The sequence below is a fragment of the Mustela nivalis genome (genome assembly GCF_964662115.1).
Source record: "Mustela nivalis genome assembly, chromosome: 4".
NCBI lineage: Eukaryota > Metazoa > Chordata > Mammalia > Carnivora > Mustelidae > Mustela > Mustela nivalis.
In genome coordinates, this window is record NC_139023.1 from 127,278,590 (window position 1) to 127,300,449 (window position 21,860).

The 21,860-nt window shown below is 40.3% G+C and overlaps 1 protein-coding gene across 2 annotated transcripts in view; it reads right to left on the reverse strand.

Moving 5' to 3' along the window:
• SPMIP2 (sperm microtubule inner protein 2) overlaps window positions 1-21,860 on the reverse strand; it is a 98,554-nt gene that overhangs the window by 51,761 nt on the left and 24,933 nt on the right. For both annotated transcript variants that reach the window (XM_082727797.1, XM_082727796.1), the window contains exon 2: window positions 5,620-5,852. In XM_082727797.1, coding sequence (XP_082583923.1) covers window positions 5,620-5,852 — 233 coding nt within the window. The remainder of the gene's footprint in view (window positions 1-5,619; window positions 5,853-21,860) is intronic.

Consider the following 21,860-nt stretch of genomic DNA (forward strand, 5'->3'; position numbering starts at 1 on the left):
ATGCAAATAACTCTAAGAAGTATAAAGTGAGAGCTAAACACACGCCCATCTGGGGAAGAACAGCAGCAATGCAAAAGGAAGCCTAATTTTAGAAAAGCTATTTCTGTTTTGCTCTTATAACTTGGTTGATAAAAGGAGCTTATTATCTTTTTTGTATTAAAAAAATTTTTTTTTATTTGACAGAGAGAGAGAGAGATCACAAGTAGGCAGAGAAGCAGGCAGAGAGAGAGGGGGAAGCAGGCTCCCTGCTGAGCAGAGAGCCCGATGCAAGGGTCCCATCCCAAGATCCTGAGACCATGACCTGAGCTGAAGGCAGTGGCCCAACACACTGAGTCACCCAGGTGCCCTGTTTATTATCTTTATAAAATCTTCTATATCGATAATAACATCTTGGGCGCCCAGGAGACTCAGTCAGTCAAGTATCTGCCTTCAGCTCAAGTCATGATCCCAGGGTCCTGGGATCCAGTCCCACATCGGGCTCCCTGCTCGATGGGGAGCCTGATTCTCTCTCTGTTTCTGCTTGCTTTCTTTATCTCTCTTTCTGTGAAATAAATAAAATCTTCCTTAAAAAATCTGGAGATTAGGAATGTGAGATCCTAGGAATTCTAATAACACTGAATGGGATTTACCCAAGTAAACCCAGAAGTAAATAAGAAATTTGGTGTGGAAAACACTTAGAAATTCTGAAATAGGTGATTGGTGGTCTACATACTGATCACCTCCACACTGGCAATCCTTTTTGCCAGGTGAATTTGAAGGTTATACAGGACCCTGTGGTGTGAAGGTGGATGGTTTAGAAGAACGCACAGAGTTCTGCTAGGACGAAAAAGAAGGGGCAGTTCACTAGAACCTCACTGTCTTCTTTTTTCCCCATAATGCTGAAGATTGTACTTGATGCTATGTTTTGAAGCAATGTAAAATGCTTATTAGGTAGAAATTCAAAAATAACTAGTACGAAGCTATTTCTTACTATATCAAATATGTGAGTGATAGCTACTCAAAATTAATCTTACTAGTGTAAATGAAATCTCTGGGGTGCCAGTGAAACAGAATGGAAAGCTGGGAGAAAATTGAGGGAACCTTGAGGAAATGATGCACACTCTGTAAGAGAAGGCAGTTGGGACTGACCCCAGCCAGACCCTGCCTCACAGAATGAGGATCACGCAGATAGATGTTAGCTTCACACGGTGGCTCTGAGTCAAGGGTTCTGACTTCATGTTCAGTCCTTTCATCTCATAAACGCTGTACTCCCACGAAGCCCTGTGACTCCACAGCCTACGTTGAAATCCTGGTTCTACCTTTTATTAATGCCAAGGCCTCGGACAAGAAACCCTCCTGTCAATACCTCCAGTTTCCTCAACCCAAAACAGAACTAATCACAGAAACGCCCTCACATGGTAAACACGTTTTACATTTGCTTTCTCTAAATAAATTCACAGAGAGAAAAAAATGTCTAATGAAGCAACCAAACCTTGGTTGGTTTATTCACAGCCATTAAGAAACTTAAGGTCTCATTATTAGTCTGTTCAAATAGCCCTAATACTGTCACAGAGAAGACCTCTGCATTTCTTTTTTTTTTTTTTTCATAACAGAAATTAAAAAAAAAAGATTTTATTTATTTATTTGACAGAGAGAGACAGAGAGCACAAGCAGGGGGAACGGCAGGTAGAGGGAGAAGCAGGCTCCCTCTGTGGGACTTGATCTGAGGACCATGGAATCATGACCTGACCCTAAGGCAGTCATTTAACCAACTGAGCCACTCAGGTGTTCTGACCTCTGCATTTCATAACCCTGGAATTTGTGGCATTTACAAATAAGGCAGAAGTTGCAAAGTCTTGAAGATTTTACTTTTTATTACACTATACTGTATCATATATAAATATATTGATGGGTTCCCATAAAGAGAACTTTATGTAGATTTTCAAGTTGTTAGACTCCATGACATATTGGTTGTAATATAGGTTATGATTAATTGGTTTAATATTGTCTTTGGGATCACACCTATGAAGAATTAGTCATTGAATCTAGTATAACCTTGTTTTTGTGGGAAAACCAAATGACTTAAATCATTTGGTCATGAGGCCAGAGTGCAGGAGCAGAAAATGGCACTAGGAAGCCAGCTGATACTATTGAGGTTTGAGTTAAAAAGAGAACCAAGGGGAGGGAGAGATGCTCAGCTAGGAAGGAGTTAGAAAGTCCCCTCAGTTTAGCAGGGGGTTGAAACCAAAATTGTTTCATTGGTCTTCATATATTCTTTTCTTTGTGGGCGGCAGGGCAAAGTTTATTGACTGATAATAAAGTGATAGTGCAAAGCTCCCAAAGAGGAAGGAGACTCGAGAGGGTTGCCCAGTGTTCATATTCTTACAGAAATATCACATGCTGTTTGGCAGAGACTAAATCCATTTTTTAATAGAGGAGAAGGAGAATGTACTACTCTTAAATCTGAGATAATAACAAAAACAATGATCTTTATTGGTTTATATATACGTGTGCTATGATGACATTGCAGCCCGTATAAACATGAGTAGGAAATAGCTAAATGTAAAAAGATCCAGAAAAGAAACCCGATATTATGATCTTTACTGACCTCTTTGATGTGGGGACATTTTTCAGTCGTCACTCAGTCTAGAAGTTATTGTCTTTCTACCAAAATGCAGATGACCTATAAAACCCTTCCCAGTCCCCAAACAGGAGAGGCCATTCCCAGGTAGGAAGCAGCTGCCCCGGCATCTTACCAAGAGTCTAATGGAGGTGCCTGAGCATCGGTAGCTGACAGTCTCCTGCAAACCTGGAGTGGTGGATTAGAAAGAATAGCTGTTCAGGCTATAGAAACCCACTAGATAAAGGTTTGTGCTGAAAAATCAGAGCTCTGAGCAACTGCAATGAGAGACCCTGAGGAGTCCCTGAAGTTAGGCTGAAACAGAGCGCCGTCTTCATCGGGTTATGCACAAGGATGGTGGAGGGATGTAGACAAGGTCCACTAAAGACAAGGAGCCAGAGAAAAACAGGAGGTACCTTGAGGCATTTCTCCATTTCCCTAAGTGACATCAAACTAGGGAATGAACCAGCTCCCCGGTAAGGAGGGGTTTGAGTGACACGGACTCTCATATACCATTTGTAATTAGGAAATCATTTTTATGCATGGAGTGTGTGTATTTGTGTCAACTCAAATGTCAATTCATGCCAAGTCATATGGATCGAAAGTAACTGCCTGAAGCTCTGGGTTGGTAAGGAATCTGAGGCTAGACTGAAAAACGAATATTGCCTTAGATGTAGACAGCCATGTCTAGGTGCCTAGTGGAAGATCAGGAGCCTTGATGGCCAGGTCTAGACCCTAACTGGTGGATAAATTATAGATGGTTATTCACTAATATGCACAGCTGACCCTTGAACAACATGGGTTTGAAGTGTGCAAGTCTACTTTCATGTGGAATTTTTTTGGACAAATACAGTACAAATAAATGTATTTTCTCTTCCTTACGATTTTCTTAATAACATTTTCTTTTTTTTTAGTTTATGATAAGAATACAGTATATAATACATATTCAGAATGTCATCATCATTATCATCATCATCAACTCTTTTCTATTATCCACAGGCTTGAAGGTCAACAGTAGGCTATTAGTAATTAAATTTGCGGGGACTCAAAAGTTACACGCAGATTTTCAACGGTTGGATCAGCACTCCTAACTGCTTCATTGTTCAGGGGTCAGATGTACAGTCAATCTCCATGAATCTTGTTCTCCTTCCAAAGATCTGAGTCCAAGGACTCCTATAAGATGTTGTTGAAGATCGTTATGAGGTAGGTACATCTTTGGAAACAATTACTGTCAAAATGCCAGGGCCAGGAAGGTGCACAGATGATAGGTAACAGTTCCCATGGCTTGTGCCGAACAGGACGAGATTCTGAATGTGCCACAAGTCAGGGGAGAAAAACCATCATGCGGCTCATACTCCCGTCTCACAGGGGTTAAGAAGACAGTGCTACGGAACAGAATAGTGATTTAAAGCCGCCTGTGAAATATGAATGGAAGAAACAATAAATTCCTTCCTGGAAGGCTAGCTCATGGCTGCTATCTCTTTTAGATTCACAGCTTGTTTCAACATCCAAGGAACACTTGAATATGCTTCATTTGAATAAGCAAATGTGTTCTTAATTTAAAGATAAAGAAGGAAGAGAAGCAATACACACCCAAGATGGCCAGACAGATACATGGTGCCACCCAAAGAGAAGCAAAAAAGGAACAGACTGTTTGGACTCTTTCAAATCAGCCGCCTCGCCTGGGCTGTACTCTTCCCGCAGGTGGCCAGTCTTGGTATCTCTGACTTCATCTTTCTTGCTTAGACGGAATGGGACACAGTTTAAGAACCTGAATATCTGTTCCGTTAAATAACACTAACTAACAGTAAGTACCGCAAACATACGCTAAGAGCTGACATCTGGATGTCAGCCACGTGCCAGGCTTCATACCTCGTGTGTTCCTGTGGTCTCATATTTAATCCTCACAACATAACAAAAATAATATTTAATACATAGAGGTCTGGTATGTGCCAGGCACTGTTCCCAGCCCTTTGCGAATATTAACTTGCTTACTGTTTACAGCAGTGCCATGAGGTAAACACTAAGACGCATAATGAAGAAACCAAAGAGGTTAAGGAACTTGCAGGGCCACCCACAGCGAGCAGGCAAGTAGGTGGCAGAAGAGGAAGGGATTTCAGGTGGTCTTGGGACACGGGCACTCTACGCACTCCCGTGTGGGAGAGAAGGGAGCAGGGACCCAGAGAGCGGAACTCACTCGCTCAGGGTCACAGAGCGAAACCTAACTCAAAGTCAGGATTTGAATCCAGCCCTGTCTGACGTCAAAGACTGAGCTTCCAAGCACTTTCTCCCACTGCCCTAAGTTGAGCCAGAAAAAGGTTTTTTCTTTTGTTGACCTTTACCATAGGAGGCAGTCCCATATTGCCTTACGCATTTGAGGAAATCCAGTTATTTCATGGTTGATCCATGTCCGGTTTTCAGATAATGCAAAGGTCTGCCTGGAAAAAAAAAGTCTGAATTCTCAGATTTTACTTCTAAAATCACCTGGGTTCTCTTGTCTCAGAGGAGACTGTCTGGACTCATGCCTACATCAACATCACCAAAAGGAACTAAGACAAGGTCTCGAAGCACCCTTCCGCTAATTACCCTGAATTATGTGATACAAAGGCATTATCAACACAGTGCATCTTAAAGAGCTGGAACTCTCTGTTTCGGCTTGTGGATGATGTCCAGCCCAGGCTTCTTTTATACCACCCACTCAGAATGCAGCGCTAGGATGGGGGGAGTACGTGTGAATGTCGCAGCAGAAATGTGAATCTGAATGCATTCCAAAGCCAAACACAAACGCTTTTGGATTATGCATGGCTTCCTTCTCTTCACACCTCTCCTCTCATGTATTAAAGGGCCTAAAAGGGAATCATAGCAAGTCCATTTATTCACACATTTCTTTTTCTGCAAAACTCGAATCCTAGTACTTTTCAATGACAAATCAAGAACATGACATTTCCTGGGGAAGCTTACTCAGAAAGGATTCAAGTCAGAAACGATCCGTTTATGAAGAGCGTATTTAAGAGCAATACCTTGATCTGAAAGCCAGTCCGAAGCCTTGTTTGGTTGATAAAATCATACTCTGGTATTCCCCAACCAACTTCACCAACATACTCGTATTTATATTTTGCTGGTAAGTTTCCATTTGAGGCAGGTCTCCATAAATATCTGAGATCTCCAGTCTTTTCCAATGCCGGGCGTTTTTCTCCTATATAGGACGTGTGCTGATGAACTTTAGGTAGATGATCCTTTATATAATCTGGGCCTTAAAAAGATGGAAAGACAGACTTTTCAAAAAAACTCTACACTTGGGGCACCTGGTGGGGCTTAGTTGGTGAAGCATCTGCCTCTTGATCTCAGCCTAGGTCTTGATCTCAGGGTCCTGAGTTTGAGCCCGCACCGGGCTCCATGGTGGGTGTGGAGCCTACTTAAAAAAACAAAAATAACACCAAAAAAACCTCTACACTTTATTCCGAAGTGCTCTTTGTCATATTAAATGGTGAAAATAATAATAGCTAATGATTATATGGTATTGACCAGATGCTAGTTGCTCTTATAAGCCTTTTAAGTATATTAGTTCAGTTAATCCTTATAACCGTAAGATATGTGATACTGTTTTCACCAGTTTATAGGTGGGGAAAATGAGGCCCAGAAAGACTGGTTACTCTTGCGGAGTCACAGCTAGCAAGGTCTTCGCTGCCAGACAGGCTGTCTCACAGGTTGCGCTCTTCATCGTCCCCCATTCTACTGCTCTGTTTAGAACCAACTTAGTACAGACATGTCTTAGATACTAAAAACCCTCACTCGTGCCACACTTGTAGGCTGCGGGCTTTTAGATATTGGGGTGTTTGAGGTAGATAAAATCCTGAAATGAGAATGAGCAAATTTCCCAAATGTAGCAGAAGCAACTGGAAAATGGAAACTCTCAGATGAGAAGGGCCTTGTGTAACAGGTGATGACCAGAGATGGGGATGTTTAATAAATATTTGTATTTTACATGTAAGGCAGTGATCAAAAAGGAATCCATGAATTGTGGAAGTGGGTGAAACAAGCAGAAATAAGAGAAGATCTGGGAAAAGATCACTTAAATAAACCTGGTATTGAAAGTTGAGGATGTGAAACGTAATGGGGAGCAAAGATCTGTGGGAAGAATGGTACTGATGTACAATAGAAAGTGAGCTGCTGGCCAGGGAGTACTTCAGAAGTCCCAGACCCAACACAGCTGCAGACTGTCTGGACAGGTGAGGGGAGCAAAGGAGAAGCTTCATTCTCCTTCCCAGAACTTGACCAAAGACAATGGAGGCAGAAGCTGTGCTGTGATCATGATGTCACCTGGTCCCTCCGGGTCCTGTGGCTCCTTTCATCTGGCTCTCTGGCTTAGGAAGCTCAGTGTTTGCAGAGCACACAGATGCACCTGGGCTTTGACAAGGTACTCTTTTTTTTTTTTTTAATTTATTATCATTATTTTTTTTATAAACATATTTTTATCCCCAGGGGTACAGGTCTGTGAATCGCCAGGTTTACACACTTCACAGCACTCACCATAACCCCACCCCCCTTCTCCGAACCCCCCTCCCCCAGCAACCCTCAGTTTGTTTTGTGAGATTAAGAGTCACTTATGGCTTGACAAGGTACTCTTGACGGGATGGTCAACATGCTAGCAACTCTGGGCTTACAAAAGTCGTTTAAGCTTTCCTGAGAAGTTGGGAACATAAGAAATTGCTCTTCAGACATGTGATTGGGGCCAATGTTTTCACAGCTTCCTAACCTCCATCACTCCCTAGGATGCACTGAGTATTCACTGTGGCTAATTTCCCTTGATGAATTCATTGGCTCTTCCATTGTATTCATGTCTGGGTTTTCCCTCAGGTGTAATGACTTTGGTAAAGATTAGAATGGCCAGAGTATGAAATAATGTTTTTTGTTTGTTTTGTTTTTATGTGACAGGACTGAGGTCTTACCTATAAAACTCCTGTCATAGGGATTTTTTGCAGGCTCTTCTGTACGCAACAAAATACAGAAGAACTGTGGTTAGTCTTGCTGAAATTTTAGTATATGTTTAGGGCAGTATTTTCCCAAATGTTTCATCAAATGCTGCTCCCGTGAGGGTACCATGAAGATATATGTAGGGCCGGGACAAGAACAAGAGTGCTCTTTAGTCAAAAACATCTGGGAACACGGATTGCTACCTTTGCCTTTAACATAGTCACAGCATATGAAAGCATAATAAAAGCTCTGAGAAATCCTGTAGTAAATAAGCCCGTTTACAATGAGGTAACCCAGTGTTTCCCAAACTTATTTAAACATGCATCTCTTCTCTCTGCTGGGTCCCATTTACACATTCTGCAGATACCAATGGATTTGGGGAACATTACATTTGTGTAATGTTTTGGTTATCATTAAAATTTTGTCATCACCACTTGTTATTATAGATGGGAGAGAAGATACATATCTGTAGTTAGTTCCTTAGTCACTCTGTGGACTGCTATTTGTTGTTTAAAAGAGCCGTGACTTGCGGCAGAATCAAAAGCACTTCGTTGTAGAGGTGTAGGGGAAGGTACCCATACTCTGCAAACCGGGAGTATGTTTAAGGGTTGATTGGGTGGGCAGGGGGCTCCAATCAGGGTTCTCTGTGGCTTTAGTCAGGTCGCTGGATTTTTCCAAAGTCCTATCTCCTTATCCATGCTTTAGAAATAGTGTGATTCGATAGTCATGGCACAGGAGATTCCTGGGAAGACCCTGCCCTGGGCACAGAGTGGACTCAGGCATCTGCCTTAAGAGATGGAGGCAGCTAGATGCCAGAGTGCAAGGCAGGCCCCATTTTCACAGCAGAGGCCCTGGAGCCAGCCCAGGGTTTACTGGACCCAGACCTGGGCATATCACTGCCCGACCAGCGACTCACAGGAAGAGCCCTCCCTAGATGCTCCCGGCTTAAAGTGAGCCATTGTGCTCTTCCAAACCTCATCCTCCAGATCCTAGACTCTATGCTGGCTGTGATTCTCTGTTTAAAAGTAGAACTTCCAACTCATGTGTAGTCCATGCTTTCTTTATTTTTCCATTACCAACGATCATCTCTGTTCACCCACGGTTGCTACATCCCTTAGGGTGTTTCTAGTTTCTCTTTTTCTTTTTTCATCCTATGGCAAGTTTTCCTGGATCTTTCATCCTCTTCCCCAAACTTCAGCCTCGTTTTGCCAACAGTGAAATCAGCCGCCTGGGGTTAATAAAGTCCTCATCTGCCCATCTTCTTTAAAGTTCTCTTCTGTGTCTGAAGGCTTGCTCGAACGGGACAAGGAGCAGCTACGGCACTAACACGGAGCTGCCCTGTGCCAGCCAGTCTACTCTGAACTCTTCTCCACTGGGGAGCCCCATTACGATGGGGAAAGGAGATGCACTTCCATTCAAACCTGTACCCGGCTTCGTGGCTCCACGCTTCTCTATCTTCTTGACCTGGAAAGGCTGAGTATGTTTCCTCTCTCCGCTACATAGACCCAATAGTACTCACTCGTTTGTGTTGAGATTCTAGATTTACAGTTAAGATTGTGAGGGTTTTTTTTTTTTTAATTTTTTAAAAGATTTTTACTTATTTGACAGAGAGACAGAGGGAACACAAGCAGGGGGAGTGGGAGAGGGAGAAGCAGGCTTCCTGTCAAGCAGGCAGCCCGACGACTGAGCCACCCCGGTGCCCCAAGGTTATGGTTTTTTAATCAAACTGCTGAAGGTTCAAATCTTGTCTTTGTCACCCAGGAAGAGTTCTTCAGCCTCTGAGTTTTAGGCTCCTTATCTATAAAATGAGAATGGTGATGCCTACCTATCTTGTTGCCATGTTGGATGGAGAGGAGGTGATCAATTTTATTTAAAGAAGTGCTTAGGTGAGAATGTGGCATACGGTATATCGCTAATATTACTATTAGTGTTTTTTCCTCTTTTTTGCTTGTTTTTAAAAAAAATATTTATTTTTAAATTAAAAAAACCTTTTTTTAAAATATATTTTAGGGGGGGTGCCTGGGTGGCTCAGTGGGTTAAAGCCTCTGCCTTCGGCTCAGGTCATGATCCTGGGGTCCTGGAATCGAGCCCCGAATTGGGCTCTCTGCTCAGCGGGGAGCCTGCTTCTCCCTCTCTCTCTCTCTCTGCCTGCCTCTCCGCCTACTTGTGATCTGTCAAATAAATAAATAAAAATAAAATCTTAAAAAAAATATATATATATATATATTTTTTTTTTTCCAGTAGCATTCCCTGATGAGCAATTTATTCCTATTGTGAATTTCAAATCCTTTTCTCTCCAGGGGTTGGCAAACTATTCTTATGAAAGGCCAGAGAGTAAGTAGTTTTGGCTTTATAGAGCATAGTGTCTCTGTCTCAATTACTTAACTCTCCCACTGTAGGGCAAAAACAGCTGCAGACAACATGTGAACAAAAGAGTGTGGCTATGTGCCCATTAAACTTTATTTATGGACACTGAAATTGTAATTTCGTTGAAATTCACCAACAAAATATTCTTCTTTTGCTTTTTCCCTAACTATTTGAAAATGTAAAAGCCACTCTTTATTCACCAACCTACAAAAACCGGTGGCAGGACAAATTTGAACCAGGAGCCATAGTTGGCCGACCTCTGCTGTAGATGGTGGGATCATGGTGGACCTAAGAAAGCAGATCACCACAAAGGCTGAAAAGAGCACAGACAGGCAGGGAGGTTTTCCAACAAGCTTCATCTGTTGCCAGCCCTTAAAAGGACCCAACTATGGCATGAGTCAGTAGAAAAAGAGAAAATTCCATCTCTGAGGCAAATGTCTCTTTCTGACCTCTTGACATTTCTAGTGTTTCACTTAATAATCAACTTATTCATTTGTTTATGCTTTCACTTATTTATATATTCAACAAATGTTTGTTGATCTCCATGTCACTCCCTGTTCTGCATGCTGGGGGTATAGAAGTGAGCAAAGCAAGCACCCTGCTTTCACGGAGCTTACATTTCCTTGAAGAGGCAGGCAATAAAAGTAAATAGTCTTTCAATAGATTTCATTTGACTTATCACAATAACCTCCTAAACTAGTCTTGGCTTTGGTTTCTATCCTGTCCAATCCGTCCTCCACACAGCTGCTAAAGGAAATTAAAACTCAGTTAAAATAAATGCCTCTTGGGGCACCTGGGTGGCTCAGTGCGTTAAAGCCTCTGCCTTCGGCTCAGGTCATGATCCAAGACTCCTGGGATTGTGCCCCACATCCGGCTCTCCGCTCAGCGGGAAGCCTGCTTCTCTTCCTTTCTCTCTCTGCCGGCCTCTCTGCCTACTTGTGATCTCTGTCTGTCAATAAATAAATAAATCTTTTTTAAAAAATGCCTCTTCTCTTGAAAAAACATGAAATGATTTTCTACAGTGCTCATAATTTTTTCCACCCAGATTTCTTAGGATGACTGATAAGTATCTTCATAATCTGACCCTAACCTACTTATTTTTACCTTCCTTCATTTTTTCTCATTATCAAAATTCATCTTTAAAGGTTTATTGTGAGTGATACTTTTCTAGACAATACCCCTACTCTCCCAAGTCAAATTAGACACTCCCAGGCTGCCTTAACAGTAGTTTCTTTTAATTTCACTTTCCTTTTTATATAATATTTAAGCTCCTAGAGCTTAATCTCATATTTATATGATATTTATGTGATATTTAATATCATATTTATTTGATTATATCATATTTAAGCTCTTAGAGCTTACCCTCCTAGAGGGTAAAGGCTCTATCTTATTTATGTCTCTAAACTTTTAAAAAAGATTCTTTAATTGAAATATATTTGATACATAACTGTGTAAATTTAAAGTGTGCATGTTGATTTGATACATATATTGTAATATGATTGCCACTACTGTGATAATTAGCACATCTATCTGTCACTTAATTATAATTCCTTTTTAATGGTTGGCATAGTTAATATATGGCATCTTGACAGGTTAGATGAAAATAAGACATTATTATTGTCTGTATTTACTATGCTGTGCATTAGATCCCTAGGACTTATTTACTGGTCTTTGCAAGTCTCTGCCCTTAAATATCTCCCCAGTCTCCAGGCCCTGGTAACCACTAATTTACTCTATATTTTTACGAGTTTGGCTTTTTTTGATTCCATGTATAAGTGTATCATATAGTACTTGTCTTTCTCTGTCTGACTTATTTCACTTAGCATGATGTCTTCAAATTCCATCCATATTGTTGCAGATGGCAGGATGGCCTTCTTTCTCATGGCTGTATAATATTCCATTGTCTGTATTTATTACCTCTGTAAACTCCTTCTTGCCAGCACAGTACTTTGAACACAGTTGGTCCTCAAGAAATATGTGTCAAATGTGAAGTGAGTTGTTAGTTGAATAAAGGAATTTGAAAATTCCATCCAAAGTGGTGCCTGGCTGGCTCAGTCTGAAAAGCATGCAACTTTTGATCTCAGGGTCATGAGTTCGAGCCCTGTGTTGGGTGTAGAGATTACTTAGGATAAATAAATCAATAAACTTTAACAGAAATCCGTCATAACAGAGGAAGCATGTAAACTTATATTAAAAGAGAAGCAAACACTTCTTGAAATATCTGAAGAGCAATCTACTCTCTAGGGCGGCCTTAAATCCTCCTATTTTGGATTTTATGATATGACACTTAAGGGTAAGGTCAGAGGAAGAACTGCTTTTCACAACATTTATTTTTAATAGAGAGAAGGATGAGAGCTCATAGTAATATTACTTCATTTTATAATATTGCCTCATGAGGCCAATTCTCCACTTCAGTGACCAAAATGAAACATTCCAAGGAAATAAATCGAAAGGAATCAAGTGGAACATGGAAATGAGTGTTTTAATAAGTATATTTGAAAATCTGTTGACAATATGGGCATAAATTTGCCATTACAGATGCGCTGTGCAGAACAGCTGGGCTTATTGGGAGACTGGAGGCAAGACAGAGGTCAGAGGTGACAGCAGGAATGTGAAACTGTGAAATGAACACTAATGGATACATAGCACAAGATACATCTTTTTCCATGTGGGGGGGAGAAGAGAGGAAAGGATGCTGTAAATTAATTTTTGCAACTGTTAATGTGAATAGGACTCTCCAGTTCCAACAATTACTACAGAATGGACCCACGGACTGGAAAAATTTTAAGGACTTCATTTCAGTCCCATTGGTGCAGTTATGCAGTGGGTCTAACCATTAAACGAACTGAAAGATTAAGTTTGTCAGATTTCTGAAAGAGGCAAATAAACAGGCAGAAACATCCTTGCTCTGGACATCTGTTCTTCTCTCAAACAATAAACCTCCTGTGGATAATCTGAAAACATTAGGGGAAGCCTCCAATAAACTCAAACTGCCTCTAATAAATTCAAAGGATTATTGTATCAATAAGCAACTTATATGATAATTACATATGAAATTACAAATTGGAATTTAGAGTTATAAAGAAATTGAGATTTCACTTGAGACTTCTGCACAGTTCAGCTGATGGTTGGACTCACATTGATGGCACCCTACTGTGTGCCCGGAGCTGGGTCAGGCTGAACAAAGATTAATAGGACATAACCTCTGTCTTTCTGCTTTTTCAAATGCTATAGACTGAATGACTGTGTCCCCCTCCAAGTGCATATGTGAACTACTAAGGCCCAACGTGATGAGGTTTGAAAGTTGGGCTTGTGTGAGGTGACTAGGTCTTGAGGGGGGAGCTCTTGTGAATGGGTTTAGTGCCCTCACGAGAGAGACCCCGAAGAGCTCTTTCACCCCTTCCGCCATTTGAGGTTATAGCAAAAAACATAGCCGTCTCTGAACCAGGACGGGGGGTGCTCACCAGATGCTGACTCTACTCTCACCAGGTGCCTTGATCTTGGACTTTCCAGCCTCCAGAACCATGAGAGATAAATTTCTGTTGTGAATAACCCAAGGCCATGATATTTTATTACAGTAGCTCCAAAAAAACTATGACACCATACAGTCTAAAGAAGACTATGTTCATCTCCACTAGGAAACATTGCTCTCATGACAAGCAGTGGTATTCATTGAAACTTTCAAGTACAGTTTGATCTAGGTGTCATATGCCTGCTTAGATTTCCTAGCTGTTTCGTGAGTGTCGGTCTAGTCTCTCTGCTTGTCAAGCCAGCCCTTGTTAGTTCCATTTAGAGACGCGAACTGTCTTCTGTTTGCTTGGTAACTTCCACGGCATTCTAAGTAGTGCGATACAGTAAGCAAATACTTGGTAATATTTCTTAAAAGACTGACTACTTTATCATTAAAGGTGCTGGTATAATTCAAAAGTATAAAATTCTGTATTTTTCCTGCTGGGTGCAGAAAGAAGGCAATATCAAAAGTTTTGCAGATATCTCTGGACTTTTACTTGGAAAATAAAACGAACAGATTTACCCTGACAAAAGTTTGCAACCAGGTGATTTGCTACAGGTTCATCTCACATGAAGGGGAAATGTAAGTAGATAATAATAAATAGGTTTCATTTTTCCTTTTGGCTTTTGTCTTGGGAATTTTCCTAGTATAAACATGCATAGTCAATTGTATTATAAGAAATTGTATTACCACTCATGGAAACAGGTTCTAGGTGTCTCACTGAAAAAGGATATTTAAAAGATTTATGTAACACTAATAAGAACTTGTTATAAGTACTGTAAATAACAGGGAATCCATGGCAAATGGATTCAATAATAAGAAAAATTGCTGTCATGTAATAAGATCTTTTGTGGTAGGAAGATTCTGTGGTTGCTTAATTCAGAAGCTCAGTGATGTCTTCAGAAATGCAGAGTCTTTCCACCTGTGTGCCTTCAGGCAAAGCTCCCAGTGAGGTCTCAATGAGCCTGTCAGTTTCTGGTGTCAAACACAGATACCATAATGCCCATGAGGGCGGGGTGTGTTTTGTCCGTGGAGAAGCCTTTCCTAGAAAACCCCAGATGAGTCGCTCTCTCATTTTATTGGCCAGGATTGAGTCATTCATTTCTTCTGAAAACTAAGCACTGGTAAGAGTGACTGGCTTGAAGGAGTCAGGGTTTAACCCTGAGTCATGTGAACAAAAGGAAGGTCCTCTAAAAGGAAGAAGGTGTATTGCCCTCTGAGTTGTCTGCTATAAAGCATATAGGGAAATGTTCATCATAGAAAAAGAAAAAAAGAAAGAAATCTCCCACACACACACAAAATACAACTTTTTCCTGTTTTGTAATCTACTTATAAGACTGCATGAATTATTTGAAGTCAGTACTTCACCTTCCTTTGGTTCTGGAGCATGATCTCCAATCATGATGATCTGTTTGGTGTTTGTGCTCTCCTACCTGAGGATACAGACTTATATGGAAATGATGCAAAGAAATGGAGGCAAGCCAGGGGCTCCATCAGAACTCATCTTCTCAAAATGCAAGGAAAAGAGAGCAGTTGCTGGTGTTCCTATCTATTTAAACCTTAAAAAAAAAAAAAAAAAGATTTTATTTAATTTATAAGAGAGAGAAGGGGGAGAGAGAGGAAGAGAGGGAAGGCAAGAAGACCCCCTGAGCACAGAGCCTGAGATGGGGCTCAATCCCAGGACCCTGAGATCATGACCTGAACTGAAATCAAGAGTTGGATGCTCGGGGGTGCCTGGGTGGCTCAGTGGGTTAAGCCTCTGCCTTTGGCTCAGGTCATGATTCTGGGATCCAGTTCCGCATCAGGCTCTCTACTCAGCAGGGGGCCTGCTTCCCTCTCTCTCTCTCTCTTTCTCTCTCTCTCTCTCTCTCTGCCTGCCTCTCTGCCTACTTGTGATCTCTCTCTGTCAAATAAATAAAATTAAAAAAAAAAAAAAAAAGAGCCAGATCCTCAGCCACTGAGTCACCCACACACTCCTCAGAGAGAGAGCAGAGGTCTGCAAACTCTTCTGTAAAAGACGGCGAGTAAATGTTTTTGGTTTGTGGGTGATACCCTATTGGTCACAATTCTTCAACCCTGCCCCAAGCAGCACAAAAGCAGCCACAGACAATATGTAAACAATTGTGTGCCTACATTCTAACAAAACTTGATTTATGGACCCTGATGTTAGAATTTTATGTCATCTCATGTCACCAAATATTCTTTTAATTTTTTCCAACCACTTACAAAGTTAGAGACCATTTTTGGCTGCATAAAAGCAGGTACCAAACCAGATTTGGTTCCACAGGCTGTAGTTAACAGATCCAACGTGTGTCTTATATTTGCCTTTTATTTTACGTAAGAAGCTATCATTAGATGAGAAGCTGCCGTTCGTATTTTAGATAGGAAGTTTCTATTCTGATTACTTCACAGCAAAAGTTAGTGCTTAAAAAAATTTTTCTTTTAAATGCACTATTTTGCATGGAAGTATTCACTTTTTATTTGTATAATAGGTCCCAGTAAAGACCATTGCTTAATTCTATTTTGCTGATGTTAATTTGGCCTCATGTCATTTCTGACTTTGTGATCTTGATTTTGTTATTATTAGGATTGTCCAAATGACCAATAAGGAGATGCAAATGTAGTTAACCTGCCAGGGCAAATAAAATATAGAAACAGTGGGGTGGAATACTAAATTATACAGGTTGTTTGGAAATAACATCAGTTAAGAATTACACTGGTTTTACCCCACCAGAAAGAGCTGAGAGAGTACACATTGCTCCATTAGTGCTCTGAGTAATGATAATAATTACCACCTAATCCAAAGAGCATAGCTAACACCGGACTGGATAGAAACGGCTACTCCAGTTACAAAATGTACCGTTGACTTAATATCAGGTTGGCCTCAAAAGAGAAAAGAAAAGAAATTTACCACTTTAAATGTAGATATTGATAGTAAGGTACATCATAACTACAGACAAGTTAAAATGTAATTTATTAAAATAACATTTTTTTAGCCTCGGTGAAAGATGGTAATTTTCTTCTTATTTTCTCGATAAACAGTGTGTCAGGAAAGGATTGTCTATTTCTAGATGCCAGCAAGTGAATTCAATTTAGACCAGGGTGATTTAGACTAGTAAGTGATATTTCTCACCTTGTAAATTATATAATAAGTACAGGAATGCCTGTCTGGCTCAGTTGGTAAAGCATGTGATTCTTGATCTTAGGGTTGTTGAGTTCCAGCCCCACACTGGGTGTAGGGATTACTTAAAAAAAACAAAACAAAACAAAAAAACTAGAAATGACTAAAGGTATGCTGTAAGAAAAGCATATGACACCTGCTATTTGAATTATTGAGAAATATTTAATTATAAAAAACAAGAAAGCATTGATCAACAGGTACTCTTTATAGTTCTTTTTTATCTTTTTTGTTACGCCTTTAACCCTTTCTACTTGGACCCCTTGGGGACTTGTGGTGCGCCCAGACAGTTTGAAGAATCAAAATAAAATGACTGCTTACTTATTCCTAGAAGAGATTTCACTGGGCTGCAGAGCTTTGCTTTCAAAATGGATTTGTGAACAGGTGAACTGTAAGATTCACAAAGCCACATGAGAGCAGAGATTTACAAATCATAAGTTAATTTAAATTTCCTTATCACTCCATATCAAATAACCTTACTCTGGGATCTATTTTCCATCCCCGTGAGCAAACATCTCCTCTAGAATCCATTTGGTATAATACAAAGAGCACTTGGGCAAGGAGAATGGCACCTGGGATTTTGGTTTTAACCTCGTTGCCATTGGCTGTGAACTTCCGAAAGTCATTTTGTCTTCCTTGTTAACCTCAATTTCTTCATCATTTTTTTTTTCAACAACTTTATTGAAGTATAACTGAAATACAATAAACGGCATATATTTGAAGTGTATAATTTGTTAAGTTTTATATATACACATGTAACAGGTTTGCCAGATAAATAAAGGATACCCAGTCAAATTTGTATCTCAGGTAGACAATGAATATTTTAGTATAGATATGTTCCAAACATTGTGTGATACATATGCTAAAAACTCTTTATCTGACGTTAAGTTTAATTGGGCATCCTCTATTTTTTTACTTGTTAAATCTGACAACCCTAGTCATGAAATATCCACCACCATAAAGATAAAGAACATATCCACACCCCCAAGAGTTTAATCATGCTCTGTTGCAAATCGTTTTTCTCCCTCCCTACCCTTTTACTGTACCCCAAGCAACCACTTACTGCTTTCTCTTACTATAATTAATTTGCATTTTTTACAATTTTATGTTAATGACATCAGTACAGTATACACTTTCTTTTGTCTGGCTTCTTACACCAAGCATAATTATTTTTAGATCATCTTTATTATGACATGTACCAACAGACTATTCTTTTTTATTGTGAGCAGTATCTCACAATAAAATAAATAAAACTGTATGGTAAGCAGCAGTTTATCCATTTTCTTGCTGATGGACTTCGAGGTGGTTTTCAGTGTGTAGCTGTTACAAAGAAAGCTGCTGTGAACAGCTGTGCACAGATCTTTGTATGGAAATGTGCTTTCATTTCTTCCAGGTAAATACCTAAGAGTGGAATAGCTGGATTATAGGGTGGGTGTATTAACTTAAAAAACTGCTAAATTACTTCCCAGAGTGGTTGTATCATTTTACATTTCCTTCCGCATGGTATGAGAGTTGTATTTTCTCCACATCCGTCACATCCATGTAATACTTGGTAGAGTTGATCTTAATTTTTGCCATTCTAATAGGTGTGTGGTGGTATCTCATTGCAGTTTTAACTTGCATTTCTCTAATGGTTGATAATGTTGAGCATTTTTTTTTAAGATTTTATTTATGTGACAGAGAGAGACACAGCAGGAGAGGGAACACAAGAAGGGAGAGAGGGAGAGGGAAAAACAGGCTTCCCGCTGAGCAGGGAGCCCAATGCAGGGCTAGATCCCAGGACCCCAGATCATGACCTGAGTGGAAGGCAGACACTTAATGACTGAGCCACCCAGGTGCCCTGATAATGTTGAACATCTTGTGCCTATTTGCCCGCTATATGTCTCTTTGGATGAATTATCCAAATATTTTGCTCATTTTTAAATTGTGTTGTTTTCTTATTGAGAGGTTGAGTTATTTATATATTCTGGATACAAGTCTTTTATCAATATGTACTTTGCAAATATTTTCTTCTAGTCTGTCTTTGTATATTTATATCCTCTTTAACAGTGTCTTATGGAGAATAATTTTGATACAGACCATTTTATAAATGTTCTTTTATGGATCACACTTTAGATGTTGAATCTAAAATATCTTTGTCTACCCCAAGGTCACAAAGATTATCTCCTATGTTTTCTTTTAGATGTTTTATAATTCCAGGTTTTTGTTTGGGTCTATGATCTATTTCAGGTTGATTTTTATATATGATGGGAGATATGGTTTGGAAAATAAAATTTTTTGTATACGGATATTTAGTTGCTCTAGTACCATGTTTAAATGATTGTCCTTTCAGCTACTATCCAAAATCTATAAAGAGCTTAGCAAACAACACCCAAAGAACAAATAATCCAATCAAGAAATGGGCAGAGGACATGAATAGACATTTCTGCAAAGAAGACATCCAGATGGCCAACAGACACATGAAAAAGTGCTCCACATCACTCGGCATCAGGGAAATACAAATCAAAACCACAATGAGATACCACCTCGCTCCAGTCAGAATGGCTAAAATCAACAAGTCAGGAAATGACAGATGCTGGGGAGGATGCGGAGAAGGGGGAACCCTCCTACACTGTTGGTGGGAATGCAAGCTGGTGCAACCACTCTGGAAAACAGCATGGAGGTTCCTCAAAATGTTGAAAATAGAGCTACCCCATGACCCAGCAATTGCATTACTGGGCATTTACCCTAAAGATACAAACGTAGTGATTTGAAGGGGCACGTACACCCGAATGTTTATAGCAGCAATGTCCACAATAGCCAAACTATGGAAAGAACCTTGATGTCCATCAACAGATGAATGGATGAAGAAGATGTGGTATATATATACAATGGAATACTATGCAGCCATCAAAAGAAATGAAATCTTGCCATTTGCAATGACGTGGATGGAACTAGAGGGTATTATGCTTAGCAAAATAAGTCAATCGGAGAAAGACAACTATCATATGATGTCCCTGATATGAGGAAGTGGTGATGCAACATGGGGGGTTAAGGGGGTAGGAGAAGAATAAATGAACCAAGATGGGATCGAGAGGGAGACAAACCAAAAGTGACTTTTTTTTTTTTAATTTTTTTAAAATTTTTTATTTTTTATAAACATATATTTTTATCCCCAGAGGTACAGGTCTGTGAATCACCAGGTTTACACACTTCACAGCACTCACCAAAGCACATACCCTCCCCAATGTCCATAATCCCACCCCCTTCTCCCAACCCCCCTCCCCCCAGCAACCCTCAGTTTGTTTTGTGAGATTAAGAGTCACTTATGGTGGGGCGCCTGGGTGGCTCAGTGGGTTAAAGCCTCTGCCTTCGGCTTAGGTCATGATCCCGGGATCCTTGGATCGAGTCCCACATCGGGCTCTCGGCTCAGCGGGGAGCCTGCTTCCTCCTCTCTCTCTGCCTGACTCTGCCTACTTGTGATCTCTGTCAAATAAATAAAATCTTTAAAAAAAAAAAAAAAGAGTCACTTATGGTTTGTCTCCCTCCCAATTCCATCTTGTTTCATTGATTCTTCTTCTACCCACTTAAGCCCCCATGTTGCATCACCACTTCCTCATATCAGGGAGGTCATATGATAGTTGTCTTTCTCTGCTTGACTTATTTCGCTAAGCATGATACGCTCTAGTTCCATCCATGTTGTCGCAAATGGCAAGATTTCATTTCTTTTGATGGCTGCATAGTATTCCATTGTGTATATATACCACATCTTCTTGATCCATCCATCTGTTGATGGACATCTAGGTTCTTTCCATAGTTTGGCTATTGTGGACATTGCTGCTGTAAACATTTGGGTGCATGTGCCCCTTTGGATCACTACGTTTGTATCTTTAGGGTAAATACCCAATAGTGCAATTGCTGGGTCATAGGGCAGTTCTATTTTCAACATTTTGAGGAACCTCCATGCTGTTTTCCAGAGTGGCTGCACCAGCTTGCATTCCCACCAACAGTGGAGGAGGGTTCCCCCTTCTCCGCATCCTCCCCAGCATCTGTCATTTCCTGACTTGTTGATTTTAGCCATTCTGACTGGTGTGATATCTCATTGTGGTTTTGATTTGCATTTCCCTGATGCCGAGTGATATGGAGCACTTTTTCATGTGTCTGTTGGCCATCTGGATGTCTTCTTTGCAGAAATGTCTGTTCATGTCCTCTGCCCATTTCTTGATTGGATTATTTGTTCTTTGGGTGTTGAGTTTGCTAAGTTCTTTATAGATTCTGGACACTAGTCCTTTATCTGATATGTCATTTGCAAATATATTCTCCCATTCTGTCAGTTGTCTTTTGGTTTTGTTAACTGTTTCCTTTGCTGTGCAAAAGCTTTTGATCTTGATGAAATCTCAATAGTTCATTTTTGCCCTTGCTTCCCTTGCCTTTGGCGTTGTTCCTAGGAAGATGTTGCTGCGGCTGAGGTCGAAGAGATTGCTGCCTGTGTTCTCCTCAAGGATTTTGATGGATTCCTTTCACACATTGAGGTCCTTCATCCATTTTGAGTCTATTTTCGTGTGTGGTGTAAGGAAGTGGTCCAATTTCATTTTTCTGCATGTGGCTGTCCAATCCAAAAGTGACTCTTAATCTCACAAAACAACCTGAGGGTTGCTGGGGGGAGGGGGGTCAGAAGAAGGGGGTAGGGTTATGGACATTGGGGAGGGTATGTGCTTTGGTGAGTGCTGTGAAGTGTGTCAACCTGGTGATTCACAGACCTGTACTCCTGGGGATAAGAGTACATTACATGTTTATAAAAAAACTAAAAAATTTTAAAAAATTGTCGTTTTCCCCCTGAATTGTCTTTGCTCTTTTTTTAAAGTGATATATCACTAATTATACACATCACTAAATGCACACACAAACACACACACACACACACACACACACACACACACACACACACAGTGGTAGTTTACTGGGTCCCTGTATAAAGTGTATTTCTTACTGTGGGCTGCAGTCAGAAAGGTTTGAAAGTGGTTGATATAACAGTCACTCAAATTACTTTTTTTTCTCTCCTACTTTACTTCTCGCCACTGAGTATACATCACTCTCCCTGTGTAATTCACACTCTGCCCTTTCATTCAATATGTCTTGCGATTTGCAGGTGGTTTATGGCAAACCATTTCCTTTCTCATTCCTTTTGTTTTGTTGGGAGACATCATGATGTAGAGAAAAGAGAAGAGACCATACCTCATCTGAATTCTATT